This window comes from Neoarius graeffei, chromosome 19, assembly GCF_027579695.1.
Source record: "Neoarius graeffei isolate fNeoGra1 chromosome 19, fNeoGra1.pri, whole genome shotgun sequence".
Classification (NCBI taxonomy): Eukaryota; Metazoa; Chordata; class Actinopteri; order Siluriformes; family Ariidae; genus Neoarius; species Neoarius graeffei.
In genome coordinates this window covers 11,392,637-11,412,739 of record NC_083587.1, presented here as the reverse complement: position 1 = coordinate 11,412,739, position 20,103 = coordinate 11,392,637, and the positions used below count along the sequence as shown (strand labels likewise).

At 41.6% G+C, this 20,103-nt stretch overlaps 2 protein-coding genes across 5 annotated transcripts in view; both read right to left on the bottom strand.

Annotated features, from left to right (window-relative positions):
• LOC132867674 (zinc finger protein 585A-like) overlaps positions 1-20,103 on the bottom strand; it is a 1,308,017-nt gene that overhangs the window by 537,926 nt on the left and 749,988 nt on the right. Inside the window, exon 7 of the mRNA XM_060900668.1 lies at positions 15,562-15,577. Coding sequence (XP_060756651.1) covers positions 15,562-15,577 — 16 coding nt within the window. The remainder of the gene's footprint in view (positions 1-15,561; positions 15,578-20,103) is intronic.
• Positions 1,544-20,103, bottom strand: part of LOC132867685 (uncharacterized) — an 84,660-nt gene continuing 66,100 nt past the window's right edge. For 3 of the 4 annotated variants that reach the window (XM_060900694.1, XM_060900695.1, XM_060900696.1), the window contains 3 exons: positions 16,947-17,472; positions 16,015-16,278; positions 1,544-15,089 (listed from right to left, as the gene is read on the bottom strand). In XM_060900694.1, the coding sequence (XP_060756677.1) occupies positions 4,552-7,029 (2,478 nt within the window). In that variant the 5' untranslated portion in view covers positions 7,030-15,089; positions 16,015-16,278; positions 16,947-17,472 and the 3' untranslated portion in view covers positions 1,544-4,551. Of the gene's footprint in view, positions 15,090-16,014; positions 16,279-16,946; positions 17,473-19,022; positions 19,177-20,103 lie in introns of those variants that run through there. The other variant, XM_060900697.1, reaches the window with a different exon arrangement.

Sequence of the window (20,103 nt, the reverse complement as noted above, 5' to 3'; positions counted from 1 at the left end):
GAATTTTCTATATTTCTGCATAAATGTGACCTAAAACATCATCAGATTTTCACACAAGTCCTAAAAGTAGATAAAGAGAACCCAGTTAAACAAATGAGACAAAAATATTATCCTTGGTCATTTATTTATTGAGGAAAATGATCCAATATTACATATCTGTGAGTGGCAAAAGTATGTGAACCTCTAGGATTAGCAGTGAATTTGAAGGTGAAATTAAAGTCAGGTGTTTCCAGTGAATCAATGGGATGACAATCAGGTGTGAATGGGCACCGTTTTATTTAAAGAACAGGGATCTATCAAAGTCTGATCTTCACAACACATGCTTGTGGAAGTGTATCATAGCACGAACAAAGGAGATTTCTGAGGACCTCAGAAAAAGCACTGTTGATGCTGATCAGGCTGGAAAAGGTTACAAAGCCATCTCTAAAGAGTTTGGACTCCACCAATCCACAGTCAGACAGATTGTGTACAAATGGAGGAAATTCAAGACCGTTGTTACCCTCCACAGGAGTGGTCGACCAACAAAGATCACTCCAAGAGCAAGGCTTGGAATAGTCAGTGAGGTCACAAAGGACCCCAGGGTAACTTCTAAGCAACTGAAGGCCTCTCTCACATTGGCTAATGTTCATGAGTCCACCATCAGGAGAACACTGAACAACAATGGTGTGCATGGCAGGGTTGCAAGGAGAAAGCCACTGCTCTCTAAAAAGAACATTGCTGCTCATCTGCAGTTTGCTAAAGATCACGTGGACAAGCCAGAAGGCTATTGGAAAAATGTTTTGTGGACGGATGAGACCAAACTAGAAATTTTTGATTTAAATGAGAAGCGTTATGTTTGGAGAAAGGAAAGCACTGCATTCCAGCATAAGAACCTTATCCCATCTATGAAACATGGTGGTGGTAGTATCATGGTTTGGGCTTGTTTTGCTGCATCTAGGCCAGGACGGCTTGCCATCATTGATGGAACAATGAATTCTGAATTATACTAGCGAATTCTAAAGGAAAATGTCAGGACATCTGTCCATGAACTGAATCTCAAGAGAAAGTGGGTCATGCAGCAAGACAATGACCCTAAGCACACAAGTCATTCTACCAAAGAATGGTTAAAGAAGAATAAAGTTAATATTTTGGAATGGCCAAGTCAAAGTCCTGACCTTAATCCAATCGAAATGTTGTGGAAGGACCTGAAGCGAGCAGTTCATGTGAGGAAACCCACCAACATCCCAGAGTTGAAGCTGTTCTGTACGGAGGAACGGGCTAATATTCCTCCAAGCCGGTGTGCAGGACTGATCAACAGTTACTGGAAACATTTAGTTGCAGTTATTGCTGCACAAGGGGGTCACACCAGATACCGAAAGCAAAGGTTCACATACTTTTGCCACTCACAGATATGTAATATTGGATCATTTTCTTCAATAAATAAATGACCAAGTATAATATTTTTGTCTCATTTGTTTAACTGGGTTCTCTTTATCTACTTTTAGGACTTGTGTGAAAATCTGATGATGTTTTAGGTCATATTTATGCAGAAATATAGAAAATTCTAAAGGGTTCACAAACTTTCAAGCACCACTGTACATCTTGCACTGAGTACAAGCAGGGACTCCGGCAACTAACTATGACAGCATAACTAAAAGGGGAGAGCCAGAAGGTAACACAGGCATGAGGGAGCCCCGGGCCATAAAGCAGCCAGCCAGTACACTGTCAACAAACTTGAGTGAGCAAGCAAGTGGGGGACTAACAGCATCCATACATCCCAGTTTACCAAAACACTATGTCTGAGGACCCTCCAGATCTACACCTTTACCTCATAAACACCATTAACAAAAGGCTTGACTAAACAGATATGTTTTCAGCCTAGACTTAAACACTGAGACTGTGTCTGATTCCCGAACACTACTTGGAAGGCTGTTCCATAACTGTGGGGCCTTGTAAGAAAAGGCTCTGCCCCCTGATGTAGCCTTCATTATACGAGGTACCAGCAGATAACCTGCACCTTTTGATCTAAGTAGTCGTGGCAGGCCATAGAGGAGCAGAAGTTCACTCAGCTACTGTGGTGCAAGACCATTCAGTGCTTTAAAGTTCAATAGTAGTACTTTATAATCAATATGAAATTTGATTGGGAGCCAATGCAGTGTGGATAAGACAGGGGTGATGTGGTCATATTTTCTAGTTCTAGTAAGGACTCTTGCTGCTGCATTTTGAACTAACTGGAGCTTGTTTATGCACTTATTGGAACATCCAGACAGTAAGGCATTACAATAATCCAACCTGGAGGTAACAAAAGCATGAACTAGTTTTTCCACGTCACGTAGTGACATTAAATTTCTTATCTTAGCAATATTTCTGAGATGAAAGAAAGCTATCTGGGTAATGTTATCAATGTGAGTTTTGAATGAAAGACTGGGGTCAATAATCACTCTGAGGTCTTTTACTGCTGCACGTGAAGAAACAGAAAGCCCATCCAGAGTTACTGTGGAATCAGAAAACTTACTTCTAGCTGCATGTGGTCCTAATACAAGTCCTTCAGTCTTGTCAGAGTTAAGCAGAAGGAAGTTAATAAGCATCCAGTGTCTAATGTCCTTTACACATTCCTCAATTCTATTAAGCTGGTGTCTCTCATCAGGTTTTGCAGAAACATACAACTGTGTGTCATTAGCATAACAGTGGAAACTAATACAATGTTTACGAATAATATCACTCACAGGTAACATATATAAAGAAAAAAGCAATGGACCCAAGACAGAACCTTGTGGAACACCAAACTTTACCTCAGTATGTCTGGAAACATCATCATTGATAGCGATCAGTTAAATAAGAGCTGAGCCAGGAGAGGGCTGTTCCTCTAATTCCCACAACATTTTCTAGTCTATCCAGAAGAATGGAATGATCAGTGGTATCAAGCTCTCCGTGCTCTCACGGAAGGCAGTCGCATTTCTCTGCTCTCCTCTCCTCTCCTTTTTTTTCCTGCTTGTGCTCTTTGTTTCGTCTCGTCTGCCTATACTTTTTGGTTTTTTTAGAGACTCTCTCCACATTGAATTTCTAAACTAAAAAAGCATGGATTTGATAAACTGGTCTCCTAACGAAATTGACAGTTTTTTCAACGAGAAGCCTGGGTTCGGGGGAACCCGCCTGTCCTGCCGGAATGTCTGTGGAGGACATTGAAAATATCTACCTATTCGGAACCATGATTACCGGACTTTTGCTGATTGGATTAGACATTGCCCTGGTATATCGAGGAAATCAGACAATGGTGACAGCTGTTCAAAACCCCACAAAGCTGCCCGATATGATTGAAGCGGTGGGCAAAGTTGTCGGTACTCAGATTGTGGCTGTTAGAACTTGAACCACAACATGGTTGTCATCTTGGAGATGCTTTCGGCTTTGCAAGGAATAAGTATTTCGGAGACCAAATTGAATTGAACAGAATGGACAAAATGGACAGATATGGACGAGTGGTGTGGACGTGTAAAGACTGCATCTGTTCGAAAGACCAAACAATCTCTATCTTATCGACATTCAGCTCCCTGAACAGCACCGGCCTCGATCAAGGCCATTGCTGGGAAAACATTTCCCCCAGAAGGTCACTGCTGGGAGACACTCTTGCATTCTTCGCATTCCTTCCCCAATTTTCTGCAGTCACCGTTTTTCACCCCAGTGTGACAAGCGGGTGAGTGACCAGCGCCCTTATGGCTGCAGGAGCGGATGGCTGCTTGCTTGCGGTGGGTTACCTCTACCTCCTCCCCCCCTTCCCCCCCTCAAGTCCCGTGTTTTAAAGTGTACTTGTGTTATTGTGTGCTTTGGGCGGAGGTTTTTTAAATGCTCCCACACTGTACTCCTGATAGGAGCATAGTGTGGGGGGGTGTTCTTTTTTTCCCTCATCTTTCCTCATGTTACTACTGTTTCTTTTTCTTTTATCCCTGTCTTCCCCCTCTGTAAGGACAGGTTGATGGTCAATTTCACTGGTACAGTGATAATAAAGGGTTCATTCATTCATTCAAATGCTGCACTAAGGTCAAGCAACACAAGCAGCGAGAGACAGCCCTGATCAGACCCCAACAGTAGGTCATTTACTACTTTAACCAAAGCTGTCTCTGTGCTATGATGAGGTCTAAATCCTGACTGATACATTTCATGGGTGTTATTCTTATGTAAATATGAGCATAACTGCTGTGCAACAGCTTTTTCAAGGATCTTGGAGATAAAGGGGAGGTTTGATATTTGATATTGGACAGCTGACAGGGATCAAGGCCAGGTTTTTTAATCAGGGGTTTGATAACTGCTAGTTTAAAGGATTTGGGTACATAGCCAATCGTAAGAGAAGAATTTATTCTTTCAATTACGTTCATTATGTCTTATATTAAATATAGTTAGTTTTTTTTCTTTTTTATCAGACATCTAGTTTTTAGGTTTGTTTACCTGACATGTTTCGATGTACGACTGTCGTCTTCCTCAGAGTGTCACCAGATGTTATTGGTGACGCATCTTTTATCAGCTGATGTTTCCGAAGGCGTGGCCTTCCTGTCTGGTTTGACAGGTCGGTCACGCCTTCTACTGTCTGTTCGTCCCCTGCAAGATGGCACTCCAGGTATGGGAAAGCATGTATGCTCCCTCATCCCGGTTGATGGTCCTCAGGCTTCGCTTACGGATCTCCATGGCCTCCCTGATCCAGCGCTGATGTTTGTTATCTTCTGTGCGGATGACTCTGGCATTCCCCCAGTCCATAATATGATTTTCCCTTTTGCAATGATCTGTTATGGCTGACTTATAATTTTCCTGTTGTGCCTTTTCTTTTATTGTTCGGGTTTGTCTTGTAGCTGTCTCCTTTTCACACTCTTTCTTATGTTCATTTTTTCTTGTGTTGAAACTCCTTCCTGTCTCCCCAATGTAAGTTTTATTGCATAATTGACATGGAATCTCATATATGGTGTTGCATCTGTTGTCTGGATGTATTCTGTCTTTGGGATGAACCAGGATCTGACGGAGTGTTGTGTGTGGTTTGACAGGTGTGTTCATGTTGTGTTTCCTCATTGCTCTTTGAATGCGTTCAGTTATTCCCCTAATGTATGGTAATGTAACTACTCCCCTGTGTTCTTGTTTGTTGGTTTGTTTTTTCTCTTTCTTCTGTGTTTTGTTGTTCTTAACCTGTTCCACCCCTTTGGATATTGCCCATTGTGGATATTGACATGCCTTCAGTGCGTGTTGTATATATTGTTCCTCCTGTTCTTTGTCCTGTGGATCTGTAATTATTGCTGCGCGTTCATGTAATGTTCTAATTACAGATATTTTGTGCATTATGGGGTGTTCGGAAGTCCAGTTTAAATATTGGTCGGTGTGTGTGGGTTTTCTGTGTACTTTTATTTTGATGTCCCCATCTTCTGTGTAATGTATTTTTAAGTCCAAAAATGCTATTGACTGCTCCGTTTCCTCTTCATGTATGAATTTTATATTGCCGGTATTGTCTATGGTGTTGAGATGGTCGGTGAGTTGTTGAGTGTGTCCCCTCTTCACTTTTTCTAGTATGTCATCCACGTAACGTTTCCAGAGTGTTGGCCTGTATTCTGCTGGTATTGTAGTGAGTGCTTTCTGCTCCAGATCTTCCATGAAAAAGCCACACATGATGGCTGATAGTGGGTCTCGCATGGCAAAACCTTCCTTCTGTCTGTAAATTGTATTCCTGAACTGAAAGTATGTGGATGTGGCGATGAATTGAAGGAGCTGAGTGATGTCTTGTACAGTGAGGTTTGTGCGTTTCTTGAGCATCCTGTCTGTTTTTAATTTTTCTTGTACTATCTGTATGGTGGCTTCCGTGGGTGTTCTGGTGAACAGAGATATGACGTCATGTGATATGAAAACTTCGTCTTGCTGCATTTTGATGTTTTTTAGTTCTTCTGCCAGTTGTTTTGAGTTTTTGCAGTGTTGGTCTGTGAGTCCTAGTAATGGTTTAATTATTTCGGTGAGTGCTTTTGATAAGTTGTATGTCACTGAACCAATGCTATCTACTATGGGGCGTAATGGTGTTCCTGGTTTGTGTATCTTTGGTGTGCCGTAAATCCTGGGGATGACGTTGGCTGTGGGTACTAAATGATTGTATGCCTGCTTATCTATTTTATTTTCATCGAGTAGTGGTTTGAGTAGTGCTTTAAGTTTCTTTTTCTTGTCTTCTGTTGGGTCTTTTCTTAATATTTCAAATGCCTTGTCACTGAGTAATTCAATCATTTTCTGTTCATATTCATCAGTGTCCATAATAACTGTTGTCCTGCCTTTATCTGCTGGGAGGATTGTGATGTCTTTATTTTTTGCTAATGTTCTCATGGCTTTGGCTTCCTGTTTGGTGATGTTACTGGGTGGTGGTTTGGCCATTTTCAATATACCAGCTATTGTGTTTCTTAGTGCTGCTTTTTGTGCCTGATCCTGTATTTTCTCACATGCTAATTCAGTTGCCAGAATGAATTCCTCGTGTGGTATGTTGTTCGGTGTGACAGCGTAGTTGAGTCCTTTTGCTAGTATACTGTGTTCTGCTTGTGAGAGTTTGTCCCTTGATATGTTATGGATCCATTTTTCGTTGATGTGTGCGTGCTCCGGTTCTGCCTTCTTTTTCTGTGCGATGAGTTTGTCCAGTTTTCGGATTTGTCGGGTTTTTGTCTTGGTAAATTCTTGCTCGTGTATGTCTGCCAAGTGTCCGTGTATTGCTAATTCCATTTCCTTGTTCTGGGGAAACCGGCGTTTGAAAGTTTCCATCTCCCTATGTAGTTCACTGTTGATATTATTGAGTTTGTCAGTTGTGCACCGTATCCGTTCTTTTACCAGAGTCATCCGCATTTTCCTGATCATCTTCTCCGCGTTTCTAGTTGGAATCGGGTTCTTGATGTTCAGGCTGGCCGGTACGACTTCTTCATCCCGGCAGCGCAGATTGAATCTCAGGTGGTTTCTGTAGCATGCCCGTTTTCGTGTCAATCTCTCTAGGCAGCGAAACTCCTTGATGCTTTCATCTCCGTAACTTATTTTTAATCTTTCAATTACGTTCATTATGTCTTATATTAAATATAGTTAGTTTTTTTCTTTTTTATCAGACATCTAGTTTTTAGGTTTGTTTACCTGACATGTTTCGACGTACGACTGTCGTCTTCCTCAGAGTGTCACCGGATGTTATTGGTGACGCATCTTTTATCAGCTGATGTTTCCGAAGGCGTGGCCTTCCTGTCTGGTTTGACAGGTCGGTCACGCCTTCTACTGTCTTGAATAATTTATTATTTTTAGAAGCGGTTCAATTACTTCAGGTATTATCTGTTTGAATAGATGTAAGAGATCTAGTACGCAAGTTGAGGTTTTTGATGCCGAGATTAATGAAAGTAATTCAGTTTCTTTTAGAGGAGTAAAACATTCTATTTGCTGATCTGATACAGTTATATGGTTAACTACAGGGTCACCTACAATGTCTGATCTTAAATTAGTAGTTTGAATTTTTTGTCGGATATGCTCAATTTTGTCATTAAAGAAATTCATGAAATCATTGCTACTACATACTACAGGTGTGCATGTGTGTATAGTGGACTTATTCCTGGTTAATTTTGCTACAGTATTAAATAGGAATCTAGGATTATTTTTGTTAAGGAGGAGAGATATGTTGATCTAGCAGCACTAAGAGCTTTTCTATACTTCAGGAAGCTCTTCTTCCATGCTAATTTGAACACTACCAATTTTATTTGATGCCATTTACATTCCAATTTTCGAGTGGTCTGTTTTAATGTGCAAGTGTCATCATTATACCAGGTGCTAATTTTTTTGTCTCTGACCATTTTCCTTTTAAGAGGTGCTACATTATCTAAGGTATGGCGGAATGTTGACTCTAAGCATTCAGTTGCCTGATCAAGTTCTGCAGGGGCTGACAGTGACCGAATCAAAGTTGATAACTCTGGGAGATCATTTATAAAGCTCTGTGCAGTAGTTGAAATGAATGTACATTTAATACAGTGGTGTGGTGAGGTGCATATATTATTACTCAGACATAGTTTGAATGAGATGAAATAATGATCTGAGATAACTTCAGACTGTGGAAGTATGACTATATTTTCTACGTTGATCCCGAATGTTAGTATTAGATCAGGCATTATTCAAGAAGCCCATTTCAGTGGGCTTCTTGAATAATGCCCTAGATTTCGAATGTTTGAACCATAGAGTTTTCTGTTTAAGTCCTGTTTGAACCATACTCTCGAGTTCCGAATAACCGTGCATGCACGGCTATTTATTTTTGCGAAAAATTCCCGCCTGCACGGTCTTATTCGGGCCTACACGCTTATTCTATTTGTTAATACAAGCACGTGTGACGAATGAGCGAAAATAACGCCTGAACACAGACGACTCACTACGCACATGCGCAGACACAACAAAGCACCGCCGATGCACCAACAACACTGCCGGTGGTAAACAATGGTATCTATGATCAATTTCAATCCACCGAAAATTGACATGAATTTCACCCATCCAGTTCCATAAGGAAGCATATTCTTGAGATATAATAGCATAGAAGTGAATTACAATGCAATTTTTCCAAGTAATTAAATACTTATGCCAGCGGTTCAATATTGCTGGCCCTTTTCGGGTCCTGGCCGGTTCCATAGACCATAATCACGGAAATGGCCAGGAAGCGACAGTCAACAACTTTTGACTTGGTTAAGGTTAAAACACTCAATGAGTCTTAAGTATGGTAGTTGACAGTATAAATTTACAAATACAGATACGTCCTAGGAATTAATGTTACCCCAAATGACATGCATATTACATCTGTCGCTTTTGGTTCACGATCAGATCTAGGTTGGTAAGGTCAAGGTCGACAGACATTGGAACTAGGGCCAAGGGCCTCAAGAGGCGCATAAATGTCTAATAGTTTATTTGCTTGGATAAAAAAGCAATTTTACCATTTTTGCTGACTGATAATATTGTTGTGAGTTTTGTCAATTTCAACATAACTACTCATTATGACAAATTGCTATTTACTCAATGTTTCAGTCATGGGGAAGGATGAGTTTTCATGTGCACTTATTCCATCGGATTGTACCCATTTTGACACCAGTAGGTACGAGGCCATCAGATGTCATGGTGATGGGAACTGTTTGTTTTAGATAAAAAGAACACGAACAAGAAATTTTGACAGCCATGATATGATTTGTCTGTTTACTGAACTGATATTTGGTCTCCAAGATCTGTTCAGCATAATTTTCTAGACTACAAGTGTGCTTATCGCTTATTATATTTGTCCTAATGTGCCATCCTATACTCTTATTCCCAACTGCACTATTATTCGAAACTCGAGAATTTTCCAGCCTGCATGCTTATTTCCACCCTACACTCTTATTCATTTTTGCCCATTTTGCCGCCCTACACTCTTATTCCCAACTGTGCTATTATTCGGAACTCAAGAGTAGAGTTTTCTGTTTAAGTCCTGTAATTCAAATCCATGTCAAATGACCAAGAAGGAATTCAAATGAATGTGACAGAATCAGGAAGTGATTCAAATTAGTGTCATCAATCTGGAAATAATTCAAATTGAAATAATAAAATGACTATTAATTCAAATTGATGTTACAGCAGCAATCATGAATTCAAATGAATATTAGAAACCCAGGAAGTAATTCAAATAAATATCTTAGGATCACAATGAATTCAAATTAATCTGAAAGGAACAAAAAGTAATTCAAATTAATGTATATACCATAGCAGCCACTGAATTTCGGTTCGTTCCAGCCGCACGCCATGCGACTGCCATGCGACTGCTGTGCAGTTCCCAGCTGAAAGCCAGGGGGCTGCCATGCAGGGCTCAGACCCCCTCCCTCTCCTATTTTAATTCTAAACATGCCCATTCATTCGATTCCACAGTGTCGCCATTAGATGGCGCTTCTCTCATTTAAAAAAAAAAAAAATCATTACTTGAAATGTTGTGTGAAGCTGTTGTACTGCACTTTATTCTGGTTTTCAGATGAACCATCTGAAAGTTTTTTTTTTTGGGGGGGTACATCTTACCTTCTCTGAATAAGTAATGGTTACTACTGTAAGTGATATTAATTACCTTTGATTAGTAATCATCAGGTAGAGCTATTACCTACTAGCAAACAAGAGATAATTTTACCCAATTTCAATGAGAAAGTAGCTGTTGAATAGTTACATAAATGTGAGGTAAATTTTACCCAATTTAAGTATTTCATAGCTTTTTATTTCAGTTATTTTATACTCAATATATGGAATTAAATCTACCCCAAACAAGTCAATGCAAATTGTTACCTCAGATTTATTGAGTAAATTCTATACGGTAGGTTACTTTTTTCAGTGCAGGAGCAGGCGAAACTGTGGGTCTTGGTAGTCTGGTGGTTACTGCACATGTCTTGTACCGGTAACTCCTGAAACATGGCTTGATTCTTGCCTTGGGTTTTTCACCTTCTCTCCCTGTTTTCTGCCAACCTCTATACCAGCTACTGTTAAACAAAGGCAAACTCGCTCAAAAATAAATCTTTAAAAAAAGTGACTCTTGCAATGAAGCACTGCGCTACTCCTGAGCCAGAGACAATGTCAGAAGTGTCTCATCTGGGCTCAGGAGAGAAAGAAATGGACTGTTGCTCAGTGGTCCAAAGTCCTCTTTTCAGATGAAAGTCCATTTTGCATTTAATTTGGAAATCACGGTTCTAGAGTCTGGAGGAAGAGTGGAGAGGCACAGAATCCAAGGTGTTTGAAGCCCAGTGTGAAGTTTCCACAGTCTGTGATGATTTGGGGTGCCATGTCATCTGCTGGTGTTGGGCCACTGTATTTTATCAAGTCCAAAGTCAACACAGCCATCTACCAGGAGATTTTAGAGCACTTCATGCTTCCATCTGCTGACGAGCTTTTTGGAGATGCTGATTTCCTTTTCCAGCAGGACTTAGCACCTACCCACAGTGCCAAAACTACTACCAAATGGTTCGCTGACCATGATATTACTGTGTTTGATTGGCCAGCCAACTTGCCTGACCTGAACCCCATAGAGAATCTATGGGGTATTGTCAAGAGGAAGATGAGAAACATCTGACCCAAAAATACAGATACGCTGAAGGCCACTATCAAAGCAACCTGGGCTTCAATAACACCTCAGCAGTGCCACAGACTGATCACCTCCATGCCACACCACATTGATACAGTAATTTATGGTAAAGGAGCCCCAACCAAGTATTGAGTGTATAATTGAATATACTTTTCAGAAGTTGGACATTTCTGTATTGTAAATCCTTTTTTTGATTGATCTTAGGGAATATTCTAATCATTTGAGATACTGGATTTCTGATCTTCATGAGCTATAAACCATAATCATCAAAATTAAAACAAAAAAGGCTTTAAATATTTCACTTTACATGTAATGAATACAGACTATATGAAAGTTTACCTTTTTGAATTAAATTATGAAAAAAAAGGAACTTTTTCATGGTATTCTAATTTTTTTAGATGCACTAGTATGTGCAATTATTAAATCTATACAAATCATCTTTTGGCTGCTCCTGATTTGGGGTCGCCACAGCAGATCTTTCGTCTCCATTGCTCCCTGTCTACCACACCTGCCACTTTCATGTCCTCTCTCACCACATCCATGTATCTCCTCTTTGGCCTTCCTCGTTTTTGTTTGCCTGGCAGATCCATCCTCAACATTCTCCTTCCAACATGCTCTGCATCTATTCTCAAGATGTGCCCATACCATCTCAGTCTCATCTCTCTTAGCTTAATTCCCAAGCTCTCCACATGTGCTGTCTGACGTGCTTGTTCCTTATCCTGTCCAACCTAGTCACTCCCATCGCAAACCTTAACATCCTCAACTCCGCCACCTCCAACTTTGCCTCCTGTCACTTCGTTAAGGGTACAGTCTCCAATCCATACATCACAGCTGGTCTCACTACTGTCTTATACATCTTACCTTTCACTTTTGCTGGGACTTTCCTATAACAAATGACTCCCGAAATCCTTCTCTAACTGCTCCACCCTGCCTGCACTCTCTATCACCTCACTATCGCAGCCCCCATTTTCCTGCGCAGTTGACCCCAGGTACTTGAATTCACCAACTTTCTTTACATCTACTCCTTGCATCTTCACGACACTCATCCCCATTCTCATTGATGCACATGTATTCTGTTTTGCTACTGCTCACCTTCATTCCAACGCATACCTCCATCTCTCCAAACCCAACTCAACCTCCTGTCACCACACATCACAATATCATCCGCAAACATCATGGTCCATGGTGACTCTTGCCTCACTTCGTCCATCAAGCTATCCATCACTATGGCAAACAAGAAAGGACTCAAAGCAGATCCTTGATGTAGTCCCACCTTCACCTTGAACCATTCAGTTGTTCCAACTGCACACCTCACTGCTGTTTCACTGGTCTCATACATGTCTTGCACCACTCTAATATACTTCTCATTCACTCCACTCTCTCATACAATACCATAACTCATCTCTCGGCACTCTATCGTATGCCTTCTCCAGGTCTACAAAACACACAATGTAGCTTTCTCTGGCCTTCTCTGTACTTCTCCATTAACATTCTTAAAGCAAAAATTGCATCCGACATGCTCTTCCTTGGCATAAACCCATACTGCTGTTCACAGATTGCTACCTCTCTTCTCAATCTCGCCTCCAATACCCTTTCCCATAGCTTCATGGTGTGGCTCATCAATTTTATTCCTCTGTAATTACTGCAGCTCTGTACATCTCCCTTCTTGTATATTGGGACTAGCACACACTTTCTCCATTCATTTGGCATTTTCTCATTCTCTAGGATCTTAAACAAACAATCTCGTTAGGAACTCCATAGCCGTCTCCCCCAAACATCTCCAAGCCTCAATCGGGATACCATCTGGTCCGACTGCTTTCCCAGTCTTCATTCTTTTCATGGCTGCCCTCACCTCATCCTTACTAACCAACTCTGCTTCCTGATTTGTTGTCTCCAATGAATCTGACCTTTTCTCTCTTGGATTCTTCTCATTTAATAAATCCTCAAAGTACTCTTTCCACCTTCTAAATATACTCTCATTGTTTGTCAACACATTTCCATTTACATCTTTCATCACTCTTACCTGCTGTACATCCCTCGCTTCCCTGTTTCTCTGCCTAGCTAGTCTGTACAGGTCTCTCTCTCCTTCTTTGGTCTCCAGTCTTTCGTAGAACTCCTGGTATGCATCTGCTTTCGCCTTCACTACCACTCTTTTTGCCTTCTGTCTCGCCTCTCTGTATAACCGCCTGCTTTTCTCGTCTCTCTGATCGTCCCAATTCTTCTTTGCTAGCCTCTTCTCTTTTATAATTTCCTTTGTTCCACCACCATGTCTCCTTGTCTTCCTTCCTCCTTCCCGATGACCACCCTAGCACCTTCCTTGCTGCCTCTCTTACTAGTATAGCAGTAGTATCCCAATCTTCTGGCAGACTTCCATAACCACTCAATGCTCGTCTTATTTCTTCCCTAAACTCCTTCTGATGTTCAACCTCTTAGTTTCCACCACTTAATCTTTGGCTCCACTATTTCACACTTCCCCTTTTTCACTTTCAAGCTCATCCTGCACACAACCACTTGATGTTGTCTAGCTACACTCTCCCCTGCCATCACTTTACAGTCTCCAATCTCCTTCAGGTTACCCCTTCTGCAGAGTATATAGTCCACCTCTGTAGATCTTCCTCCACTTTTAGAGCAGCACAGGGTGATGTTTTTCTCAAAGTATGTATTAACTATTGCCAAATTCATCCTCTTTGAAAAATCAACCACCATTTGCCCTTCCACATTTCTCTCCCTTACACCATATCTGCCCATCACGTCCTCATCTCCTCGGTTTCCCTCACCAACATGTCCATTGAAATCTGCTCCCATCAGCACACACTCCTCTCTCGGTATACTTTCTACCACTTCATCCATCTTTTCCCAGAAAGACTCTCTTCATTCTCACATCCAACCTGTGGGGTGTACGCACACAGAACATTGATTACCACTCCTTGAATCTCCAAATTGATGCCTATCACTCTGACACCCTCTTCACATCAATCACACTGTTGACCAACTCTCCCCTCAAAACAATACCAACAACATTTCTCTTTCCATCCACTCCATAATAAAACAACTTGCATCCATCTCCAATGTTCTTGGCCTTGCTTCCTTTCCACCTCATCTCCTGCACACACAATGTCCAACTTCCTTCTTTCCATCATACCTGCTAACTCTCTTGCTCTGCCAGTCAATATTCCCACATTCAGTGTTCCTACCCTCAATTCTAAGCTCCCTCCCTTCCATCTTTCATGCTCTCTCCTAACATGCCTCCCCCCTCTCTTTCTCCTTCTCCGTTTTGGCACAACAGTCGCACACTTTCCACCGGCACCCTGTTGACCAACAGTACCAGAGGCGGTAGTTGTTAACCTGGGCCCCGACCGATCCGGTATGGTATTTCTCTTTTCATTCCGCGTGTTAGATTTGGCACAGTTTTTACACCGGATGCCCTTCCTGACACAACCCTCTCCATTTATCCAGGCTTGGGACCGGCACCAAGAGTACGCTTATGCACCCCCAGTGGCTGGATTGTTAAATCTATACAAATATTGCATGTTATTTTCAAATAAGACTGTGTCCAAGTTTGTTTTCTTGTTTTTTTTCCCCCCGTGGACAATGTAAAAGAGCTGTTTGATAATTTACAGGTCATTGGTCAGTATATGCACAGGCATTTTTTGTAAAAGAAATCGTTTAGGAAACACCAAAGTTGGCTTTGATAATTAAATGCCATGCTCGTTATATCTGCATGCCAAACCCTGTGTAATAAACTAAACGTTAAGTGTGTCAAGATGACTGGACTCAAAAGCAAGACTAGCAGTTCAGCAGGTAAGAGTGATTTATCGAAAAGCAAGACAGCAAAAAACATGCAAGAGACAATCAATCAGTTACATGACTGGCTTTCATGCAGTACCTTCTGAGTGATATTTGTCAGGAAATGGAATAAAGACACTCGGTTAACATATTTCCAATGTGTCCACTCAAAATAAACATGAGGTGCCTGGTCAAACGGTCTTCATGTGGTGAGCAGACTGCTGGAAGCATCAGCCTGAATAAGGAGAAAACGCACATCAGTGTGAGCTAGCTAACCAGCTTGCTATAGAGTGCTATACAGTGAGTGTGGCTCCTTCAGGATCTATGTCCTCGCATGGAGCAATAATAAACGGAACACACTGATTTAAATTGCAAACATTTTATGGTTATGTTATTGTGAGGTGGCACAGTGGTGTAGTGGTTAGCACGATTGCCTCACAGCAAGAAGGTCCTGGGTTTGAGCCCAGCAGCTGACGAGGGTCTTTCTGCGTGGAGTTTGCATGTTGTCTGTGTGGGTTTCCTCCGGGTGCTCCGGTTTCCCCCACAGTCCAAAAGACATGCAGGTTAGGCTAATTCATATCATCTCTAGCTGCTTTATCCTTCTACAGGGTCGCAGGCAAGCTGGAGCCTATCCCAGCTGACTACGGGCGAAAGGCGGGGTACACCCTGGACAAGTCGCCAGGTCATCACAGGGCTGACACAGACACCCGTTCACACTCACATCTACGGTCAATTTAAAGTCACCAGTTAACCTAACCTGCATGTCTTTGGACTGTGGGGGAAACCGGAGCACCCGGAGGAAACCCACGCGGACAACATGCAAACTCCACATAGAAAGGCCCTCGCCAGCCACGGGGCTCGAACCCGGACCTTCTTGCTGTGAGGCGACAGCACTAACCACTACACCACCATGCCGCCACACTCGTATTTTGTTCAAAAAAAAAAAAAGAAGAAGCAGTTTTGCAAGACATCGTAGTATTTGCTGCTTATAAGAAACACCAACACTGATGCTGGGAAACAATACACTAGGCCACATCCCAAATTGCATGCATGCAAATGTACATCAAACTAATACACCATAACACAGTATTTGCTTCAGAAGCATGTGATTGGGATGTATAGTAGATTTAAAAGAATTAAACTATCATACTATTCATTACCTGGTGTGTAAAATCCGTAATGTGAGTGATGAGGTATAAACATCCCAGCAGGCATTGAGCTTGGTGAGCCTTCATGGATGTGCCTGCAGCTGGATTGGTGTGAACAATCCAGGAAGTTCATCAGGAAGTGGTGGAACCCAGAGCCTGGATTGCCATGGCCCATTACAGATGCTTGGGAGGGTTCAGATGTCCTGTCACAATCCGTCACATTCTGTGAGCCATCACCATGATGGTTGTGAGGAGTTTCCTCAACCAAGACTGAATCTAAACACAGAGACAGGGCAGATATTAATGAATAAAAAGTACTAAAAATTCAGATGATTGCTAGAGACCAAAAACTTAGCTAGCTGGCACTGGACAAGCAAGATGACTTTGCTTTTCTTATTCTCTGTCTATTGTCTCTACAAATTCCTGTAGATGACTCACCTTTTTTTCAAGGCTATGCTCCGATTAGTGAAATAGTAGTTTTAGGTGTCCAAACTTTTTATTGGTCCTGTAGATAGCCCTTTATTGGTGTACCATATGAAAATCTCCACACCCAAACTACCATAAATATCATGAAAATAATACCATAAATAACCCAAAAATATGTTTTCAACTAGAATACTTGTGTGTGGAAGGTGATCCCTCTTGATTTGCAATATTTGTTGGCATAATGGGTGGAGTTAATCATGAAGCATTCATGCCCCTTTTAAGGAATTTAGTCCACTCTCTTATCTGTTATCTTATGTCTCATACACACTCGAGGATTTTCAAATCTTAACTAAGTTTAAAAATGTGGGCCACAGACAGACAGATTTAATTGATTTTTTTTTGTATTTTAAATCGTAAGAATGCACACACCAGATGATTTATTCAAGGTGCAAGACCACACATTTGGCGATTATACCGAAACGATGTAGATGAATAAATACATATTTTAAACTACCAACCGTTTTTCATCGTAGCAGAGTTTTCCTTGGGTGAATTCACTGTCTGATAACAGAAGCACTTTGTTGACTTGCTGGTCACCTTTATCCCAGCAGCAATCTTGGCCTTGTTGCCAGGCATGAGTCGCTTTAGTTTGACCAGAAGCTCTGGGTTAGCCCGTCTGAAATACTCGTTGTGAAAGTGATGCCGCTGGGCCTAGGTGAAAGCTTTGCAGAGTTGCTGCTTCTCTGAGCTGTCATGATCTGGGTGCACTTTTCTGAAACCATACAGGTTTAGCTGGCGAAAGAAACTGATAATGGAAGTGGTTTTGAAGTACGCTCTCGTCTGCTCATTAGGAGAACCTAGCACTTCTTCTTCAAAGGGTTCCTGATAGATGAGTATTTGTTCCTCACCGGAGTCCCAGCAGATTGAGCAAATTTGAGGATTGTTCACCAAACGCCACAACTTGCTCGGGAAATGGTTGGGGTTGATCGGGAGGATGAAGCATGTTTCTTTGACTTCCATACCAGCTGAAGAATTTGCAAGCACCTGGTGAAAACGGACAGGAGCTCAGGGTTAGTGAACTGGAGTTACTGATTTATATAGACATTTGTAAACTAACTTGATAACAGTTGCTCTTTAGTGTTGACTAGTTAGCAAGGCGGGGGAGGGGGGAATGACAACGACAACACGTCACACTCTCAGAAAATAAAGTGCAGTAGTAGTCTTATTATATGCATGGTCATTGGGACAGTACCCTCTAAGGCAGCGTTTCTCAACCTTTTTTCAGTCACAGCACCCTTCAGAAGTATGCAAATTCTCAAGGCACCCCCATATAAAATATACGCAGTCACGCTGACCCCAGCAGTGACGTTGTGACATGGGAAAGGGGGCCGTGAGACAAATTTTGATGATGCATAAGGCGGTGATGATCTGCATTAGTGTAACTATTGTTTTTTGGAATTTTAATTCATTTTATTTATTTCAATGTTAGAATATATAATTTTGACGGCATCCCTAACAAAGCCAGATGGCACCCCAGGGTGCCACGGCACCCTGGTTGAGAAAGGCTGCTCTAAGGTGCTTATTTGTCCCATTTATATACTTTCTGGGAATGCATATGGACCTTTCTGATCCTAAAAAGTGCCCATAGTTACCTTGAGGCCCAATAATGAGCCCCAAGGGTACATTAGTGTAGGTTGTACCTTGGGGAACAGAAATGAACTCTTAGGCCAAGTTTACATTAGACCGTATCTGTCTCATTTTCTTCGCGGATGCACTGTCCGTTTACATTAAAACGCCTGGAAACGCCGGGAAACGGGAATCCGCCAGCGTCCACGTATTCAATCCAGATCGTGTCTGGTCCGGTGCTGTGTAAACATTGAGAATACGCGGATACGCTGTGCTGAGCTCTAGCTGGCGTCGTCATTGGACAACGTCACTGTGACATCCACCTTCCTGATTCGCTGGTGTTGGTCATGTGACGCGACTGCTGAAAAACGGCGCGGACTTCCGCCTTGTATCACCTTTCATTAAAGAGTATTTGCAGTATGAAAATACTGCAAATACTGATGCAAATACTGCCCATTGTGTAGTTATGATTGTCTTTAGGCTTGCCATCCTTCCACTTGCAAGTGGTAAGTGACGCGCATGCCCGACATGCACTGAGATCACACACACAGCGGCTCAGTCCCAAATCACTGCTCGTGCGCTCCACTCGCGCGCTCTGTGAGCTGCGCAGGGCCGGAGTGCGCACCCTCCAGAGGGCACTCGCTGTTCAGGGCGGAGTGATTTGGAGCGCAGGATGCCTGCGGAGCCGAGCGTATCCGTGTATTGGCGTTGCTATGTGCACGCGAATCGTGTATTGACGTTGCTGTGTGCACACTAATCGTTTTAAAAACGTTAATCTGATGATCTGCTGATACGGTCTAATGTAAACCCCACCTTACTGTACCACTATTTCTGACAGTGGAGACTTGACCAGCCTCCTTTTTGTTGTTGTTTTTTGTTTTGTTTGAAAATAAACAAAAACAGACCCAAACTCCGTTTGAATTACACGATCATGTGTGGCTTATTGTCTGATATCTGGAAACATACACCTGTTATTTTGGTTCCTTTTGGAGGTTCTCTGTTCTCCCCTCTTCTCAGAACCGTTAAAACTATGCGGTAACCGTTACTCGCGCACCAGCCTCACGCGTTTGCATTCAAAAGGAGACAAGAGTGCAGATTTTCTTCTCCAGCATACGCTGTGGAAAAACATGTATATTCAATGAGCGCGCGTGGACTTGTCCAATCAGAGTAACAAGCGCATGTACAGTAATTTCATTCGGCCCATGATCTATCTGTAAAATATCTGACTATTTTCTACATTGTAGAACAATAGTGAAGAGATGGAAACTATCAAATAACATATGGAACATATATGGAATTATGTGGTAAACACAAAAGTGTAAAAAACAAAACAAACAAAAAAAAAAACCCCAAAATGTTTCATATTTTAGATAGAGTCTTCAAAGTAGCCACCGTTTACCTTGACGCTTTGCACACTATTGGCATTATCTGAACCAGCTTCATGAGGTCGTCACCTGGAATGCTTTTCAATTAACAGGTAAATAATAATACACTAAACAGCCCTGTTCCACAACTGTAGTAATCCATATTATGTCAAGAACCTCTCAACTAAGTAAAGAGAAACGACATCCATCATTACTTTCAGACATGAAGTGTGTTTTAATGAATAAAAATAAAGAAAAACTACTGAATGAGGTGTCCAAACTTTTGACTGGTACTGTATATGAATACAGAATAACAGTTACAAATCATGAAGTCTTTGAGGTAAATGATTGTATTTAAAATGCATGTGTAAGTTTGAAGTCTTTTTGTCGTGAGTTAAAGGGCAGAGGAGTGAAACATATGGCTACACTTTCTCTCTCTGCTTCGCCAGACTATTGACCAGTTCGAGTATGATGGCTGTGATAACGGAGTCTTACTGCAAATGAAGGGGAACCGGGAGATGGTTTATGATGCACAAGCTCCTCTTTTGATGGGTATGCAGCATTCCTTTGGATTTTTTTCCTCTAATAAATCCTTTTTATTTATTAACTAAACTAAGTAATCAATGAATTAACTAATTTATTTATTTTTTAATAAATAAGGCTGCGTTCTGTGTGTTTTCCTTAC